The sequence below is a fragment of the Salpingoeca rosetta genome, assembly GCF_000188695.1.
Source record: "Salpingoeca rosetta unplaced genomic scaffold supercont1.11, whole genome shotgun sequence".
Taxonomy (NCBI): Eukaryota; class Choanoflagellata; order Craspedida; family Salpingoecidae; genus Salpingoeca; species Salpingoeca rosetta.
In genome coordinates, this window is record NW_004754923.1 from 1,126,574 (window position 1) to 1,141,868 (window position 15,295).

Below are 15,295 nucleotides of genomic sequence, written 5' to 3' on the forward strand. Positions count from 1 at the left end.
GCAACGTGTGCGTGTGTGTGTGTTTTGTATGTGTGCGCGTGTGTGTGTTTTGTATGTGTGCGCGTGTGTGTTTTGTATGTGTGCGCGTGAGTCAAACGACAGTCAATTAAGTCAGAAGAAGGAGCGAACATCAAACGAGTGCAGTGTCAGCAACATGGAGGAAGCGACAAAACAGGGGAAAAATAACAGTGTTGGTGGTTGCGCGTGGAGCAGAACGAGCGACAAGGAACCCATGCAAAGTGGCAAGAACAAGCCACATGTCACATGTTGTGCGAGTTAAGGTAGAAGAAGAAAAGAGGAAGCAACAACACAATTTAACGGTGTGTGTGCGTGTGAGTTCACGCTTCGGAGAACGAGGTGTACGTGGGGTTCTCGATTGTGTTCATGGAGTCGTCGTAGTTGACAAAGTTCCGCACATCCATTTCATCAGAGCGTTGCCTGGAAGCAGGACAGGGGAATAATTTGTCAGAGGTGAACGTCTTGCGTCGTGCGTGTGTGGGGAGAGAAAGAGGGGACTTGTGGATTGGGGAAGGCAGACAACAAACAAACAAACAAACAAACAAACAAACAAACAAACAAACAAACAAACAAACAAACAAACAAACAAACAAACAAACAAACAAACAAACAAACAAACAAACACAACAAACAAACACAACAAACAAACACAACAAGCACGCACCCATATGAGGGCGAGTCGAATGAGAGGGACGAGGAACGCTTGCGTCGCCAGACGACAAAGGCAACAGCAGCAATTAGAGCAATCAGCCCAAGCGTCACGCCAACAGCAACGCCCGTCGCTGTAACACGCGGACACGTGAGCGTGTGTGTTGATGTTGTTGGTGTTGTGATATGCAACGTAAGCACAGTACAAAAAAAAAAAAAGGGCCGTGAACCTGTTACGCAAGAAGCAATCGCCAGAATACACACACACACCACACAGACACACACAGACACACACCACACATACATACACGACATCAGCAACCAACAGCCACGTAACAATGCATCTCAGCTCGCTGCACGAGCGTTTTCTCTCACCGCTCTTCTTCTTGCCCGTGGCCTTCTGTCCTGCAGGTGTCGTGGTGCCGCCTGCAGTGGTCGTCGTCTCTGCCGCCCCCGTGCTTGCACCAGGGGACGATGGCGATGGTGGCGATGGTGGTGGTGATGGTGGTGAGGGTGGTGATGGTGGTGAGGGTGTGTTCGGACTGGCTGAAGCCGTTGCTGTCGCCGATGTGCTTGATGTGATGATCACATCCGTGTTCGTGTTTGATGTTGTCGTGGTTGTGGCTGCTGTTGTGGTGGTGGTTGGCTTGGTGGTCGTCGCCTTTCCGCCCTTTGTGCTTCCGCCGCCATTCACAGTTGTCGTCGTCGTCGTCGTCGTCGTCGTCGTTGTTGACTTTGTGGTTGTGCTGCCTGTGGTCTTGCTGGTGCCACCTTCCTTTGTCGTTGTCGTTGTCGTTGTCGTTGTGGTGCTTGATGCTGTGCCAGTGCCGCCATCAGCAGTTGTCACAGCCATTGTTGTCGTCAGCCCTCCACTTGCGGTCGTCGACTTTGTCGTGTCGACAGTGCTGTTTCCACCCGCCTTCATCGTCGTGGTCATCATGGGCGATGCGGTCGTCATGTTGGCTGCAGCTGTGGTCGTGGTCGTGGTCGTGGTCGTCGATGTGGTGCTGGTGGTTGGTGGTGCGATGGTTGCGCACGGCTGCTCCTTGCACGTGTCGCATAGCCCGTTGCTCCACATGCAATACGAAAAGCGCTGGCACGTCTCCGCATGCGTGTAATACACGCAGTCAATTTTTTCCGCTGTTGATTGTACATGTGAGTGTTTTGAGAGGGGGGGGAGGTGAGCATGTGTGCGTGTGTGTGTGAGTGTGTGTGTGTGTGAGTGTGTGAGTGTGTGTGTGTGTGTGTGTGTATGGGTGGGAATTAATGTGGGTGTGGGTGTGAGCGCATGTGAGGGTGAGTGTGTATGTATGCGAGTGTATGTGAGGTATGCGAGTGTATGTGAGTGTGCGAGTGCATGTGAGTGTGCGAGAATTTGTGTAAAGTGAGTGCCTACCCACACAGCCAGGCCAATAAACCACCAGCACCCGCCTTCACTACTGTCGTGCATGTGGACGTACTTGAGTTTTCGCAGAGGGAGTCGAGCTCGTTCCACGTGCAGCGGTCGAGCGGGCAGTCGCTCTCGTGGCCATGGTACACCTGGCGATGGGCCGTGATGGGCATTGCCGGAGCAGGGCGGTGTGAGGCGAAATGCATTGAAGTGAGCAAGGTGATGATAAGTTCCACCTCCCCACTCATGCATACACATACACACACACACACATGCATGCATGCACCCGCACATCCCCATGGCTACTTTGCACATGAACACGTGTGTACTTACATAGCAGGGCGTCGGCTGATCTTTGCGAACGCAGTACTCGTTGTCGTCAACCGTGATGTACGAGCAGGCAAGGGCAAACTCGTTCCTTTCGCAGGTTTCGAACGACTTGAAGTCTGCACACGTGCGCTCCTTGCACTCGCGGTCAGCAAACCTGCAGCGGTAGGGGCATGTCAGGATGTCCGTGTACGCCGAGCACGCGAGCCCCGTGTCGTTCTGGCAAATTTCGACTTGCGGATGGAAGGAGCAGCCAAACTCTGCGCAGGCTTGCTCGTCCACCTGGTCAGAGCACATCTCCAGCCTGCGGCGATGGTGGCGGTGGTGGTAGTCGTGGTGGTCAGAGGACAAGAGAAGTAGAGGCGGGGTTCTCCTCACAAAACAACAAACAAACAAACACGCAAACAAACAAACAAACAAGCAAACCAAACCAAACCAAACCAAACCAAACCAAACCAACAAACACACCTGCAAACGCCGCCTGCAAAGTCTGTGTAGCAGCGAGCGGGGCACGACTCGAGCTGGAAGGACGTGCACGGGCCGCCATCATCAAAGACACACTGGTCGTCGCTGAACTTGCAATTCTCAATCAGCTCACACCTGGATGGAAGCAATGGTTTGAGTTCGGGGGGGGGGGAGGACGTCGTGGTGTTGTGTATTGGGGTGGTGTGTTGTTGTTGTTGTTGTTGTTGTTGTTGTTGTTGTTGTTGTTGTTGTTGTTGTTGTTGTTGTTGTTGTTGTTGTTGTTGTTGTGGTGGTGGTGGGGGTGGGGGTGTGTGTTGGGTTGTCGTGTGAGCACCAGCAGGGCATGCTGAAACCATCAAAAAGAATGAGTAATACGATTGTGGCACTGCAATCCAAACGAGCGCAAGCACATACGCACTTTTCTTGTTCGAATCGGGCATCTGAGCACTGCCGGGAGCGACAGGCCTCATCCGTGCGCACACACGGCGTCGTGCAGTCTTCCATCGCCCGCTTCTCGCACGCCACGCCCGTGTCGTTGTAGCACAGCTGTTCATGGCGGTCGTAATTGGGAGGTTGTGGGGTCATGAGATGGCGCTCGCGCGCGCGCGTGCGTGCATGTGTCAAGCAATGCGTGCATGCAAGCACACGCACGCGTGTACCAGGGAATGTGTGTATGCAAGCACATGCCAAACAAACGGCATTGCAGGCAAGCAAAGGCCAGCGCACAGCCAACAATCCGTCCATGCGTGTCTACATGCATCGCTCCTCACGTTGCTGAATTCGTCCAAGGTGCAGTTTGCATATTTGCACGACTCTGGGTCGAAGATGTCCTCGCAGACCAACGAATGGCACTGCTGCGATTTGAAGACCCACTGTACAAGCAATGCATTGTTTGGGGTGTATGTGTGTTTGTGTGTATGTGTGTGTATGTGTGTATGTGTGTGTATGTGTGTATGTGTGTATGTGTGTGTATGTGTGTATGTGTGTGTATGTGTGTATGTGTGCGTGTGTATGTGATGTGTATGTGTGTGAGAGAGTGGATGAATGCCGATACACACACGCACATACATGCACACATCTTCATGGTTGTGCGAATCAGCACGACAATGTGTTCAGTCACGGAGAGCAGCAGAATTAACAAGCAAACGAGCGAGCAAGCACGGCGCGTTCGCCTGCTGTCTAACGCACCTGACAGCGGTGGAGGGGGCAGCTGTCCTCCGACTCGTGCGTGATGCAAGGCTTCACGTCGTCCTTGTGCTGACAGAACGTGTCGATCAGCACGCAGTAATCGTAGTTCTCGCACGCGTCGGGCATCAGGCGGTTGCACGGCAGCTCCTCGCCCTACGGGCAGTGTGCGAGTCGGTGTGAGTGAGTGGGTGTGGGTGGGGAGTGATTGAATGAGGTGGGTGTTGGGGGGGGGTACAACGATGGGGTTGTGGAGCAACAATGAAAAAATGTGGACGTGCTCATTTGTAATTCGCCAAGCACACACACACACACACACACACACACACACACGCACACACACACGCACACACACACACACACACACACACACACACACACACACACACAGTCGCACAGACGCCCACATTATGCGCACATACCGCGGTTGCGTTGTAGCAGATATTCCCTGGGGCAAAGTATGCGCAGCCACTGAGGGCGAGGCACGTCGTGTTGTCGAATGCGGCCTCACACGGCGTCCTGCCGCACCTGACGGGAGATGATGACGTGCGGTGGACAGGGCGACATGACCGAGTCGTTATCAAGTAGTTGGGGTGCGCACATATGCACATTCGCGCACCCACACGAACAAGCAGAACACGCATACACACATACATGCATACATACATACATACATACATACATACATACATACATACATACATACATACATACATACATACATACATACATACATACATACATACACACACACATACACACACACACACACACACACACACACACACACACACACACACACACACACACACACACACGGCGACGTACTCTCCGAGATCGGGCAGATACGTGCAGCGGGGACCGGGGCACGTGAACTGGTCGTAGAACGAGCACGGGCGCCCCTCTGGTGTCGGACAGCCCTCCTCGGGACACTGCTGGCACGATCCTTCCTCCCACATGCACCCAAACGTGTCGAGACACTCGGCCTCGTCCGTCACAGGGAAGCAGTTGTCCGATTCTGAAAAGAGACCGGAGAGGGTGTGTGTATGTGAGTGCGCGTGCGGGTGTGTGCGTGCATGCGCGGGTGTGTGTGATGTAAGAGACAAGTGCGTGTGAGTGAGTGAGCAACGCCGTGAAAGCACGAATGCATTTGTGTCCTGACGCTGTTGTCGAATGATCAACACAGGCCAGATGATGACAACCTTGCACACGTTCGTGTGTTACGAACCGTTTGGAACGCACTGCCCGGCACCCTGCATCCAAATGCAGGCGGAGTTGGATTCGCACTCAACCTCGTCGCTGCCGAGGCAGTCATCTGGTGGATCGTAGTGGTGGTGGTGAGGAAGAGGATGAGCCGAGAAACAGGGTCACAACACCACCAACACCTGCCAGTGACATCAAGAACACCACACGTCGACATCAACGTCAACATCAACATCAACATCAACATCAACAGCAGCACATCCCCTCACCAAGCGAGCCGCAGTTTGCGTCGTCTGGTTTGCACATCTGACCGCAGTCCACGCACGTGCCGGCACCGCCCCCCGGACACGACACGCGGCAGTGTGGTGCAGCGCTGCAGTCGGACAGCGTCAGCTTGTCGCACGGCGCAGTCTCACCTGCAGCGGGCAATGCAGGTGCGTGTGTGTTTGCGTGTGTGGATGTGTGCGTGTGTGTATTTGCGTACATGTCATCACAAGTCGTCAGACAACCATGTTTCCTCAGACCAACGCACATGCATACTCGCCGATTCAATCGACCATGTGCACCACTCACTTCTGTCAAAGCACATGTCGGTGCCCATCTTGCACTCCTCTGCCGCGCTGCACGAGTCCGGATCCAGTTTGTGACAGTCAAACGGCAGATCTGATGCGTGCGTGTGCGTGTGTGTGTGTGTGTGTGTGTGTGTGTGTGTGTGTGTGTGTGTGTGTGTGTGTGTGTGTGTGTGTGTGTGTGTGTGTGTGTGTGTGTGTGTGTGTGTGTGTGTGTGTGTGTGTGGGTTTAGATGAATAAGGTTGCAGCGTGTCCTGCGTGGGCAGACCATCGCCACCACCACCACCACTCCTGCAGCACACGGCACCGTACTTGGGTCGTAGCACACGCGAATGCCTGTGCCTTTGACGCTGCAGCGGTCGAGCGGGCAGCTGTTGCCGTCAAACGACGAGCACGGCACCGTCCAACCTGTTAACGAGTGGTGGTGATGATGACGATGATAGAAATGGTGGTGGTGCCAGTAAAATCGTGGTGGCGATTAGAGCTGAGCGAACACGAGCTTATCTGGTTTGACGCTGACACAAAACAGCATTGCACGCACACCCTTACACCAATCCACAACACATCCCTCCAACCCCCACACCCATCCATCCATCCATCCATCCATCTTGGTCGTGGGCAGCACCTTTGACAACGCATGTGCGGCTGTCGGTGGTGGTGTTGACGGTGTCGCAGTGCTCGGGGCACGGCACCAGCGTAAAGTCGCTCGCATCCTCACACGGGAAGTCCACGCCTGGGGATGGTGGTGGCGGTGGTGGCGGTGATGGGGATGGGGATGGGGAGACAAAAGTACATGAGTAACGTAGAGTCCGCATGGGAACACACTCACTCACACTCACTCACACATACACACACAGACACACACTCACATACACACGCACTCACACAAACACACAAACACACACATACACACACACAGACGCACACTTTCTCACCCGTCGGCCAGCAGGTGTCGTAGGTGGACAGCCAGTCGCACTCGTCATGCGTTGCACAATCGGCCTTGCCAAACACGCTGCACGACCCATCTATCCATGCACACCGCACATACACACGGCAGTGCATACGTGAGCGACGAGCGTGCTGCGTGTGGCAGCACCACAGTGCACATACACACATACACAGACACACGCACACAGACACAGACACAGACACACACACACACAGACACAGACACACAGACAAACAGACAAACAGACACAGAGGCACACCTCCGAGTTTGCACTGGTTGTTGACGAGAATGCATCCGGCCGTGACTTGACAGTCTGTTGAGCCGAGGTCCTCACACCGAGCAACCGAGCCTGCAAGACCGCGCGCGTGTTGGTGCGTGTGGGCGCGTGTGTGGGCGCGCGTGTGGGCGGTTGGTTTGTGATGTCGCAGTTCGGCACGTCGCACTGCTAACACACACTCAGCAACATCACTCGGTACAGCGCATTCGTAGCACAGCAACATCACACACCACATAACACACTTGCAACACAACGCACTGTCTTGGTCTTCGCAGTAGCCTGAGACTTGGCGGCAGCGAGAAGAGGGGCAGTCCACAGAGTACATGTCACACCTCGGGGCGTCACCTGCATCCACACCGCACGCGTGGGTGGCAGGAAAAGGCACGGCGTCAGCGGAGCACGGCAAACATTGCAAGCAGGCAAGCGGGGGACATTGACTGGCAATGCAGACAAAGGCCCTGTGTTCGTGCAAGCAGCCAAGATTGTGGAAGCACACAGCATTGTGTATTGGCAGCGCACCGGAGTAGCACTTGTACAGGTCGTTGTCCCACGAGCAGTCGCCAAAGCCTTCTGGATCACCGGCGCAGAGGCTGTATGACGTGTACACGTCGCATCCTCGCTGGAAGCACGACAGTGCATTGTCCACATAGTGGCACCTGCACACAACAAGAGCACGGACGACATGAATGGGATGTGTTGTACGTGCATGCACGCACATGCATGAGAGAGCGGTCAAGCTCCCCAAAGCACATGTTAACACACACACACACATGTACAAGAGTCCCCACAAGAGGCCCGTTCGCACAACCCACACAGACACAGACACACGCACACAGACACACAGACACACACAGACACACACACACACACACACACAACCCTCCCCCCACGCACACACAGACACAGACACGAACACTCGAACTGACTCTGGTGTAGCACGGCAATAGTCCATGTTCAGGGAAGCACAGTCCGTGGCGTTGTCGCTGCTTGGCATGATGGTGCTGTTGGTGTCGCTGCTTGGCATGGTGGTGCTGTTGGTTTGTGCTTGCGCTGTTGGCAACACTGCCACAGCGGCAGCGATGGCCACAACAACAGCAAGCGCAAGCGCTCTCCGCTCCACAACACTCAGCATCATCATCCTCCGCCTCAAGAAGAAGAAGAAGAAGAAGAAGAAGAAGAAGAAGAAGAAGAAGAAGAAGGTGAAGACAACACAAGACAAGACGAGGAAGCTTCAAGCGCAAGCTTCTCTTGTTGGTGTGTTGCTTGCTTGGTTTTTGTTGTGTGTTGTGTGCTGGCAGCGATGTCGCTGAAAAGTAGTTGTAGTGTCCAACAAATTTCTACAACACAAACAACAGTGCGAAACAAACAAACAAAACAACACCGCGGAACAACCAGCCAGTGATCAGCGTGTGCATCGGGGTGCAGTGACGACAAGGGTGTGTCTGTGTGCAAGTCATCAGCGTGATGGCTGGCCCAGTTCTTGTTCGGCGCCTTCTTCTGTGTGTGGTGGTTGTTGTTGTTGCTGTGGTGGTGGTGGGTTGTGACACCTGTTTTGCGGGAAACACGCCCAAGAGCCCCGACCACGATCATCATCATCATCATCAACAACAACGACAACAACAACGACAACAACACGATCGTCAGCAGGACCAGAAGCTGCCGTGGATCACGGCGTCTGGGGAGGATGCGCTGCTGCGCGATGAGCAAGGGCGTGTTCGCGTGTTCCACGGCGTGAACCACGTGCAAAAGGCCTTTCCGTGGTACCCGCCCATCCTGCTCAACACCACCTACATCAAAGAGATGGCGTCGCTCGGCGTGAACGTCGTGCGCCTGGGGTTCATGTGGTCTGGCGCAGAGCCGAGCGAGGGGAACTTCAACATGACCTATTACCAAACCATCGACACCATTGTCGCGCAGCTGGCCAACCACAACATATACACCCTCCTGGATGTGCACCAGGACGGCTTCTCCTCAAAGTTCTGCCTGTACGACGGCATCCCACTGTGGGTGGCAAACCGCAGCGTTGCGCGGCGGCCGTTCCCCTGGCCCATGCAGGGCGGCTGCTCCTCCCGGCCCTGGGCGGCCAACGAGCTGACGGAGGCGTGCGGGCAGGCATACGACGACCTCTACCACAACGTCAGGGGCATGCGCGATGCCTTCATCAAGTTCTGGTCCTTCTCCGCAGACTACTTCAAGAACAACTCCAACATCATTGGCTACGAGCTCATCAACGAACCGTTTGCGGGCGACGTGTACGCGAAGCCGGAGCTGTTCCTGCCCGGGGTGGCGGGCCGAGAGAACCTGGCCCTGCTGTATGATGCCGTGGCACCGGCCATCCGCCAGCGAGATCAGCGCCACCTCATCTTCTACGAGCCCGTCACGTGGGGCATGGTCTTCAACGGCAGCGTGGTTGGCTCCGGGTTCCAGCACGTGCCGGGTGGCGCTGCCCACGCCAACAAGAGCGTGTTTTCGTTCCACTACTACTGCTGGTTCTTTGACATCCCGGGCAACGCGAGCACGTGGCGCCGCGCCGCTTGCGATGACGCCCTTGGCCCGCAGGTCTTCAACGCCGTGCAGAGGGACGTGGGCTATCTTGGTGGCGCGTCGTTCCTAACGGAGTTTGCGGCGACCACGTGCGACCCGTCGTCGGGGGCCAGTGAGGAGTGCACGGCCGTGCTGGACCTGTGCGACGAGCACCTTGTGTCGTGGATCCACTGGCCGACAGACACGGACTACCCTGGCGGCGTTTACGACTGGGCAGCGTATGCGGCGCTGGGCCTCTCACGCCCTTACGCAGCTGCAGTCGCTGGCTTGGTGCAGTCTGTCTCGTTCAACAACGCCACGCGCACCTTCCACATGTGCATGCAGTTTACGGCTCTAACCCCGTCAGCCAAGACAGTTGTGCGCTACGACAAGACGCACATGTACGCGAGCGGCGTGTACATCCGCCCGAGCGGCGGCCTCTCTATTGCCACCGTCTCCGACCATGACGTTGTTCTCATCAGCCAGCAAACGCAGGGCAGCGGGTGTGTCACCCTCTCTCCTCCACCAGATAACGCACCCGATACAGCGGTGGCGGCAGCAACAACAGGAACAACAGGAACCAGAACAGGCGGCAAAGGTGCAGCTTGAGGTGAGATTGAGTTGCGCGTGCGTGTGTGCGTGAAGCGGAAGCGAGCCTGTGATGACACAGGGACACACAGAGAGACAAGAACGCGGGGACGGCAGACGAGTGAGTCGATGCGTTGTGCAGAGGGTGCTTTCGTCAATGCCTTACTACATTACATTACATGAGTTTATTGAGAACAACACTCCATGTGTGCATGCTGAGTTGAATTGAGATTTACGTTGGGTTGTTTATTTCTTCCTTCCGCGTCACGGTGACTGTGGCCGACAATGGTCAATCAATTCCAAACTCTTCTCCAATACATCTGCTCTGATCGTCCTTGTGAACATCACGGTCACGCAGCCCCGCAATTCAGCCCGCTTGCTCCTCGGGGCAGCGGGACGTGTACGCAGCACGGAGCGCGGCGTAGAGGGGTGCCACCTGCCTGTGCACCTGACATGCCAGTTCTGGATTCTGCGTCCAGAACGCGTCCACATTGAAAGCGCGCGTGCGCTGGGGTGTCTCGTCACGGTCTTCAACAGTTGGGTCTGGCGCGCGCGCATCCTTCTCTGGTGCCATCAGCAGCCACCGCTGGTACACCTCCATCTACACGCAAGTTGTGTGTGTGTGTGTGTGTGTGTGTGTGTGTGTGTGTGTGTGTGTGTGTGTGTGTGTGTGTGTGTGATTGATGACAACCATCCACGAGCCGACAAGCTGTTTCAGATTCGATACAAAGCAATGGAGCAATGACAGTTTCGCTACCAGTCCCACACGCAAGACCTTCAAGTCCGTACAATGAGAGGACGACGGGCAAGGTCCGGTGCACATGCCAATCGCTTCATATCACCCTGGAGGAACATGCGTGGAAGGAGCATTCACCGTGCATGCAGGCACAATCATGAGAATCGCGTTGTCGTTGAATAAGTTGATCCACGAGGTGCTGTCTTGTTAGTCTCTGGACCACAGACATAAAATGCGAAGTTCCAGCGCAGCCAGGCTGCTCGCACATTGTCACAAGCAGATACACGCACACGCACACGCACACACACACACCCACACCCACACCCACACCCACACCCACACACCCACACCCACACCCACACCTACACACCCACACCCACACCCACACCTTAGTCGCATCCAGAAGTTGCATCACGGGCTGGCCTGCGCGCTGCCACGCGGCGGGCTCATACATTTCCTCGACCGACACCACCACCCTCTTCCCCTGATGCGCCGCGCAACATTCCGTTCGAGCACGCAAAGGGTGCTAGGGTGAGAAAAGGGTGCTGGAGAGCAGGTGGTTGTTGAACACATGTGCACACAATAGGGTGTGTGTAATTGAAGAACAAGACAAGTCTTGCCACACAGACAGACACACCTGTGTGTCCTCTCGTTGTGTAAATAGTTGCGCTTGTTGCAGTGCAGACACAAGCGACTTGAGCACCCTTTGAAACTGTTTCCTAAACTCTTTCTGTGAAATGGGAACAAGCATATTGCAGAAGGCAGGCGTGCTGGTGTGAGCATGACGCGGTATGCCGGCAGCAAATAAAACACACACACACACACACACACACACACACACACACACACACACACACACACACACACACACACACACACACACACACACACACACACACACACACACACGAACACACCTCTGGAAAGCTCTGCTGACTAAATTCTAATGTAAACCCGCGCACATCCTGGCTCTTGAGCTGCGGTAACGAATGATATCAAAGGGCAAGCGTGGCGGTGAGGGCCCAGGTGAGCGTGAATGCGACACAGCGCAACATCAAGGCGACATTCCACCGATTGAGGGGATATGGAAAGCCAGGCAGATGAAGTTGGGCGAGCCAGAGCGCCGCTGAGACTGGTCATCACAACAAAAAAAGCACCATGAAGCACCCAGCTCTTCCCAATTTGACTCGTCTCTCGTCGCACCGCTGCAAACTGGTTGATGATGAGCTCGTACGGATCGCCCACAACAAACACGCCCTCCTCAAATGGCCTACATGTGCATATATGCATTGCGTGCATGCAGGCAAGCATGAGGCACATACAACAATGGAAAGTTTACATACATGCGCGTCAAGGAAAGCAGCATCGCCCTTTACGTCGCTTCAACAAAGCCTGCACGTGCAGACACAGACACACAGACACACACATCTACACGTAAGGTGATCACGACGCACCTGCCCCGAAGCATTTTGCTGCACTTGTTGCATTGGCCAGAGAATGCGGCTGAGAACAGGTCGTCGTGGGAGTGCAAATCACCATCCACGTGCACCGCGATCACCTGAAGACGACAGAAACCACGTATTGTGTGCGCGTGTGTGTGTATACCCCAACAGTGAGAGATAATGCAAGGCCAAGCAAGAGAAAGGTTTCCATACAAGCGAATATTGAACATTCACGCGCGAGGGAAACCGACCGATCTGTCGCAGTGGTCTTCGCCCGGCAGCTCATGGACAAGTGATGGTCGCGTGTACGCGGAGCCCACGTGGTGCCCTGTGCTGAACTCAATCACACGCCGCACATGTACCGCATCAACGCCAGGCGCAATCCACAGCAGCGGCGGCAGCCTGGGTGATGGCGTGGGCAGCGTAAGGGAATTGTAAAGCAAGCAAGCAAGCAAGGGGGTGTTGTTAGGCGACAGAGGTGAGGGATGCGTCTGTTTGTAAGGGTGTGCGTTAAACGCGTGTAGCACAGCCGGCTGATGGCAATGGAATGCTGCGATGGTACTGCAGGGTTGGACGAGACACGTGACACGAAAGCAGACACAAGAGCTAATTCTGTGAGGCACATGATGCACTCGTATGCACGCATGCAGCGGTGGTGCACGCACCGTCTTGAAGGCTGTGCGGGAACGTGTGCCATGAACGCCCGGCAGTGAGCAGGCGCACCCACGCGCTCAAAGCCTGTCGCATTTCATTGCGAGCGCAGAGTGCAGTGACATGACATGTCATTAGAGCTTGGACAGCGGTATCGATGGTGTTTGTGCAACGAAGCTGGGCACGGGAATCACACACTCATTGAGGACACATCATCATCGCAAAGGTCTGGCTTGGCACATTGCATATACGTTTGCGTACGCACACACACACACACACACACACACACACACACACACACACGTTCACACACACACACCACACCACACCACACCGCAACATGCAACCCGCCCGACCTGCAGCTGGTGCGCCCTGAAGAGGGGCGCGCGGGACAACATCAGCGAGCGGGTTGATGCTGCGGAGATAACTCGTCACATTCATTGTCGTGTAGTCAACAGTCCTCGCACCCCTGACAGGCGAACAGAAACATGTGGAATGATGCGTGGTGCGTGAGGAAGAGTGTGCGATGGAAGACAGCCGAGAACAATAGAACATCAGGACAAAACAGCAAGCAAGCGCACGAGACGCGTTCATGTGTGTGTGTGTGTGCGTGTGTGCCAACACGAGGAGGAATGTTCCAGTGACAGGATGACAACATCCGAGATGTTCGCTTGTGTTTGAAACTTACTGGAGGTTTGCTTCGTGCGACTCCCGGTTGGCTTTGAGTCGAAAGTGGATTTTCACATGCTGCCAGTGGTTGTGTTCCATCTGCTGCTCGTGTGCCTCTTTCCAGTCCTGCTTGCACGCATTCAATGCAACAGGCACGCGTCAATGGTGCATGAGACAAACCCACGGTTATGTCGAGTTGGGTGTGCAGAGTCGTTGGTCAGCATGCATGCACACACACACACACACAGACAGACACACACACATACAGACAGACAGACAGACAGACAGACACAGACACACACACACACACACACACACACGTGACCCACCGCACCTTGCCTGCACCAATAAACTGCTCTTTGGATCCAGTACGATGGCCAAGGTGACGCGTGATGTGAAAGGTATCAACCAAAATCTTGAGGCCATACTGCTCCAGCATTTGCCTGCAGGCAACACGTCAGTCATCAGAAGAAAATAAGTCACAAGAGACCGTACGAGTGAGCACGTGACGTCTCTGGAGTAAGAGAGTGATTGCACTCCAAATTGCTTTGCGCTGACATGTACCACCAACATAACATGCATGTCCGCTCGATGGTGCATGTCGACCTTACCGCATGGACGTGATGAGCGCTTGTCCCCAATAGCCCATGCCCTGCACGCACGCACACGCACAGCACAACACAGGGTGATGAAGATTGACTGGCAACAATCACCAAGTTTGAAGTGCAGAGCAGAACGGCCATTGAATCAGCAGACCAAGCGGCAGAGACAAAAGTGCGTACAACCACAATGGCATGGCACTTAACAGCAGCATGTTCCCACATCTTGGTTCAACATTGGCATGGCGTTGATTCTGTTTCATGCCACTCACCATCATGAACTCGCCATACTGTAAGCATGGGAGCATTGCTCGTGGCAGGACGAAGCAATCGTGCCCTGCGTCGACGGTGGTGATGGATTTGTGGTTGGAGAGAGGAAGCGTGGTGGGGTACATGGTGAGAAGTTGGGAACGAGGAACAATCACACTTTTTTCCACAAAGAGGACGCCGAACATTGCAGCATCACACAAAACACACACACACACACACACACACACACACACACACACACACACGACACACACACACACACACACACACACACACACACACACACACACACACACACACACACACACACACACACACACACACACACACACAGGCGTGAACAAGCATAGCGACGACAGCTCCTGTGTTACCTGGGTGTTTGCTCGTTCCCCTCCAGTTGAAGATGTCAGTGACGGTCCACGCAGAGATGTTGGTCGAGACAGGGACAACCATGTCGCGACGCAGGTTGTCAATGACGGTGACAGAATCATCCTGTTGGAACAGCTCCACCAGCTACAGTGGGAGCATGGGAAAGAAGGGAGGACAGAGGGGACCAGGGTGACAGATCAGTACGTGAGGCGTGGTGTTACTGTCTTCAAACCAAATTCTCAACACAGTTGAGTTGGTCCGAGCCTTGAATCCAAGCAGGAGGGGGGGGGGCTCGAAGCAGCAGACAGGCAGCAGCAACTCAATCACAAGTGCACACAACGTGTTGGTTGATACAACACAACTCGCCACCCCAACAAAAGATCACCACTCCTCGGTTACGCTGTGCACCTTGACGT

General features: G+C 54.7%; 3 protein-coding genes across 3 annotated transcripts in view; 1 reads left to right on the forward strand and 2 right to left on the reverse strand.

Annotated features, from left to right (window-relative positions):
• Positions 1 to 34: 34 nt before the first annotated feature.
• PTSG_04955 (uncharacterized protein) lies at positions 35 to 8,350 on the reverse strand. Its single transcript, XM_004994213.1, has 21 exons — positions 7,959 to 8,350; positions 7,552 to 7,688; positions 7,291 to 7,377; positions 7,015 to 7,104; positions 6,742 to 6,831; positions 6,432 to 6,539; positions 6,119 to 6,214; positions 5,810 to 5,899; positions 5,506 to 5,652; positions 5,262 to 5,348; positions 4,862 to 5,051; positions 4,456 to 4,561; positions 4,037 to 4,189; positions 3,619 to 3,720; positions 3,267 to 3,394; positions 2,852 to 2,983; positions 2,390 to 2,687; positions 2,127 to 2,205; positions 1,042 to 1,806; positions 683 to 800; positions 35 to 438 (listed from the first exon to the last, which is right to left on the reverse strand). Exons 1-21 carry the CDS (start codon positions 8,168 to 8,170, stop codon positions 339 to 341), a joined length of 3,315 nt encoding a protein of 1,104 aa, XP_004994270.1. The 5' UTR covers positions 8,171 to 8,350; the 3' UTR covers positions 35 to 338.
• Positions 8,351 to 8,387: 37 nt separating this feature from the next.
• Positions 8,388 to 10,507, forward strand: PTSG_04956 (uncharacterized protein). The gene has a single exon (XM_004994214.1). It carries the CDS (start codon positions 8,497 to 8,499, stop codon positions 10,162 to 10,164), a length of 1,668 nt encoding a protein of 555 aa, XP_004994271.1. The 5' UTR covers positions 8,388 to 8,496; the 3' UTR covers positions 10,165 to 10,507.
• The window catches only part of PTSG_04957 (uncharacterized protein), a 7,277-nt gene continuing 2,308 nt past the window's right edge, over positions 10,327 to 15,295 (reverse strand). The window contains exons 7-22 of the mRNA XM_004994215.1: positions 15,288 to 15,295; positions 14,882 to 15,023; positions 14,513 to 14,577; positions 14,253 to 14,293; positions 13,976 to 14,084; positions 13,661 to 13,767; positions 13,329 to 13,441; positions 12,987 to 13,059; positions 12,573 to 12,723; positions 12,334 to 12,437; positions 12,083 to 12,149; positions 11,797 to 11,856; positions 11,517 to 11,609; positions 11,268 to 11,363; positions 10,933 to 10,986; positions 10,327 to 10,744 (exon numbers count right to left, since the gene is read on the reverse strand). The exon at positions 15,288 to 15,295 is cut by the window's right edge and continues 69 nt beyond it. Of these exons, the coding sequence (XP_004994272.1) occupies positions 10,511 to 10,744; positions 10,933 to 10,986; positions 11,268 to 11,363; positions 11,517 to 11,609; positions 11,797 to 11,856; positions 12,083 to 12,149; positions 12,334 to 12,437; positions 12,573 to 12,723; positions 12,987 to 13,059; positions 13,329 to 13,441; positions 13,661 to 13,767; positions 13,976 to 14,084; positions 14,253 to 14,293; positions 14,513 to 14,577; positions 14,882 to 15,023; positions 15,288 to 15,295 (1,517 nt within the window). The 3' untranslated portion in view covers positions 10,327 to 10,510. The remainder of the gene's footprint in view (positions 10,745 to 10,932; positions 10,987 to 11,267; positions 11,364 to 11,516; positions 11,610 to 11,796; positions 11,857 to 12,082; positions 12,150 to 12,333; positions 12,438 to 12,572; positions 12,724 to 12,986; positions 13,060 to 13,328; positions 13,442 to 13,660; positions 13,768 to 13,975; positions 14,085 to 14,252; positions 14,294 to 14,512; positions 14,578 to 14,881; positions 15,024 to 15,287) is intronic.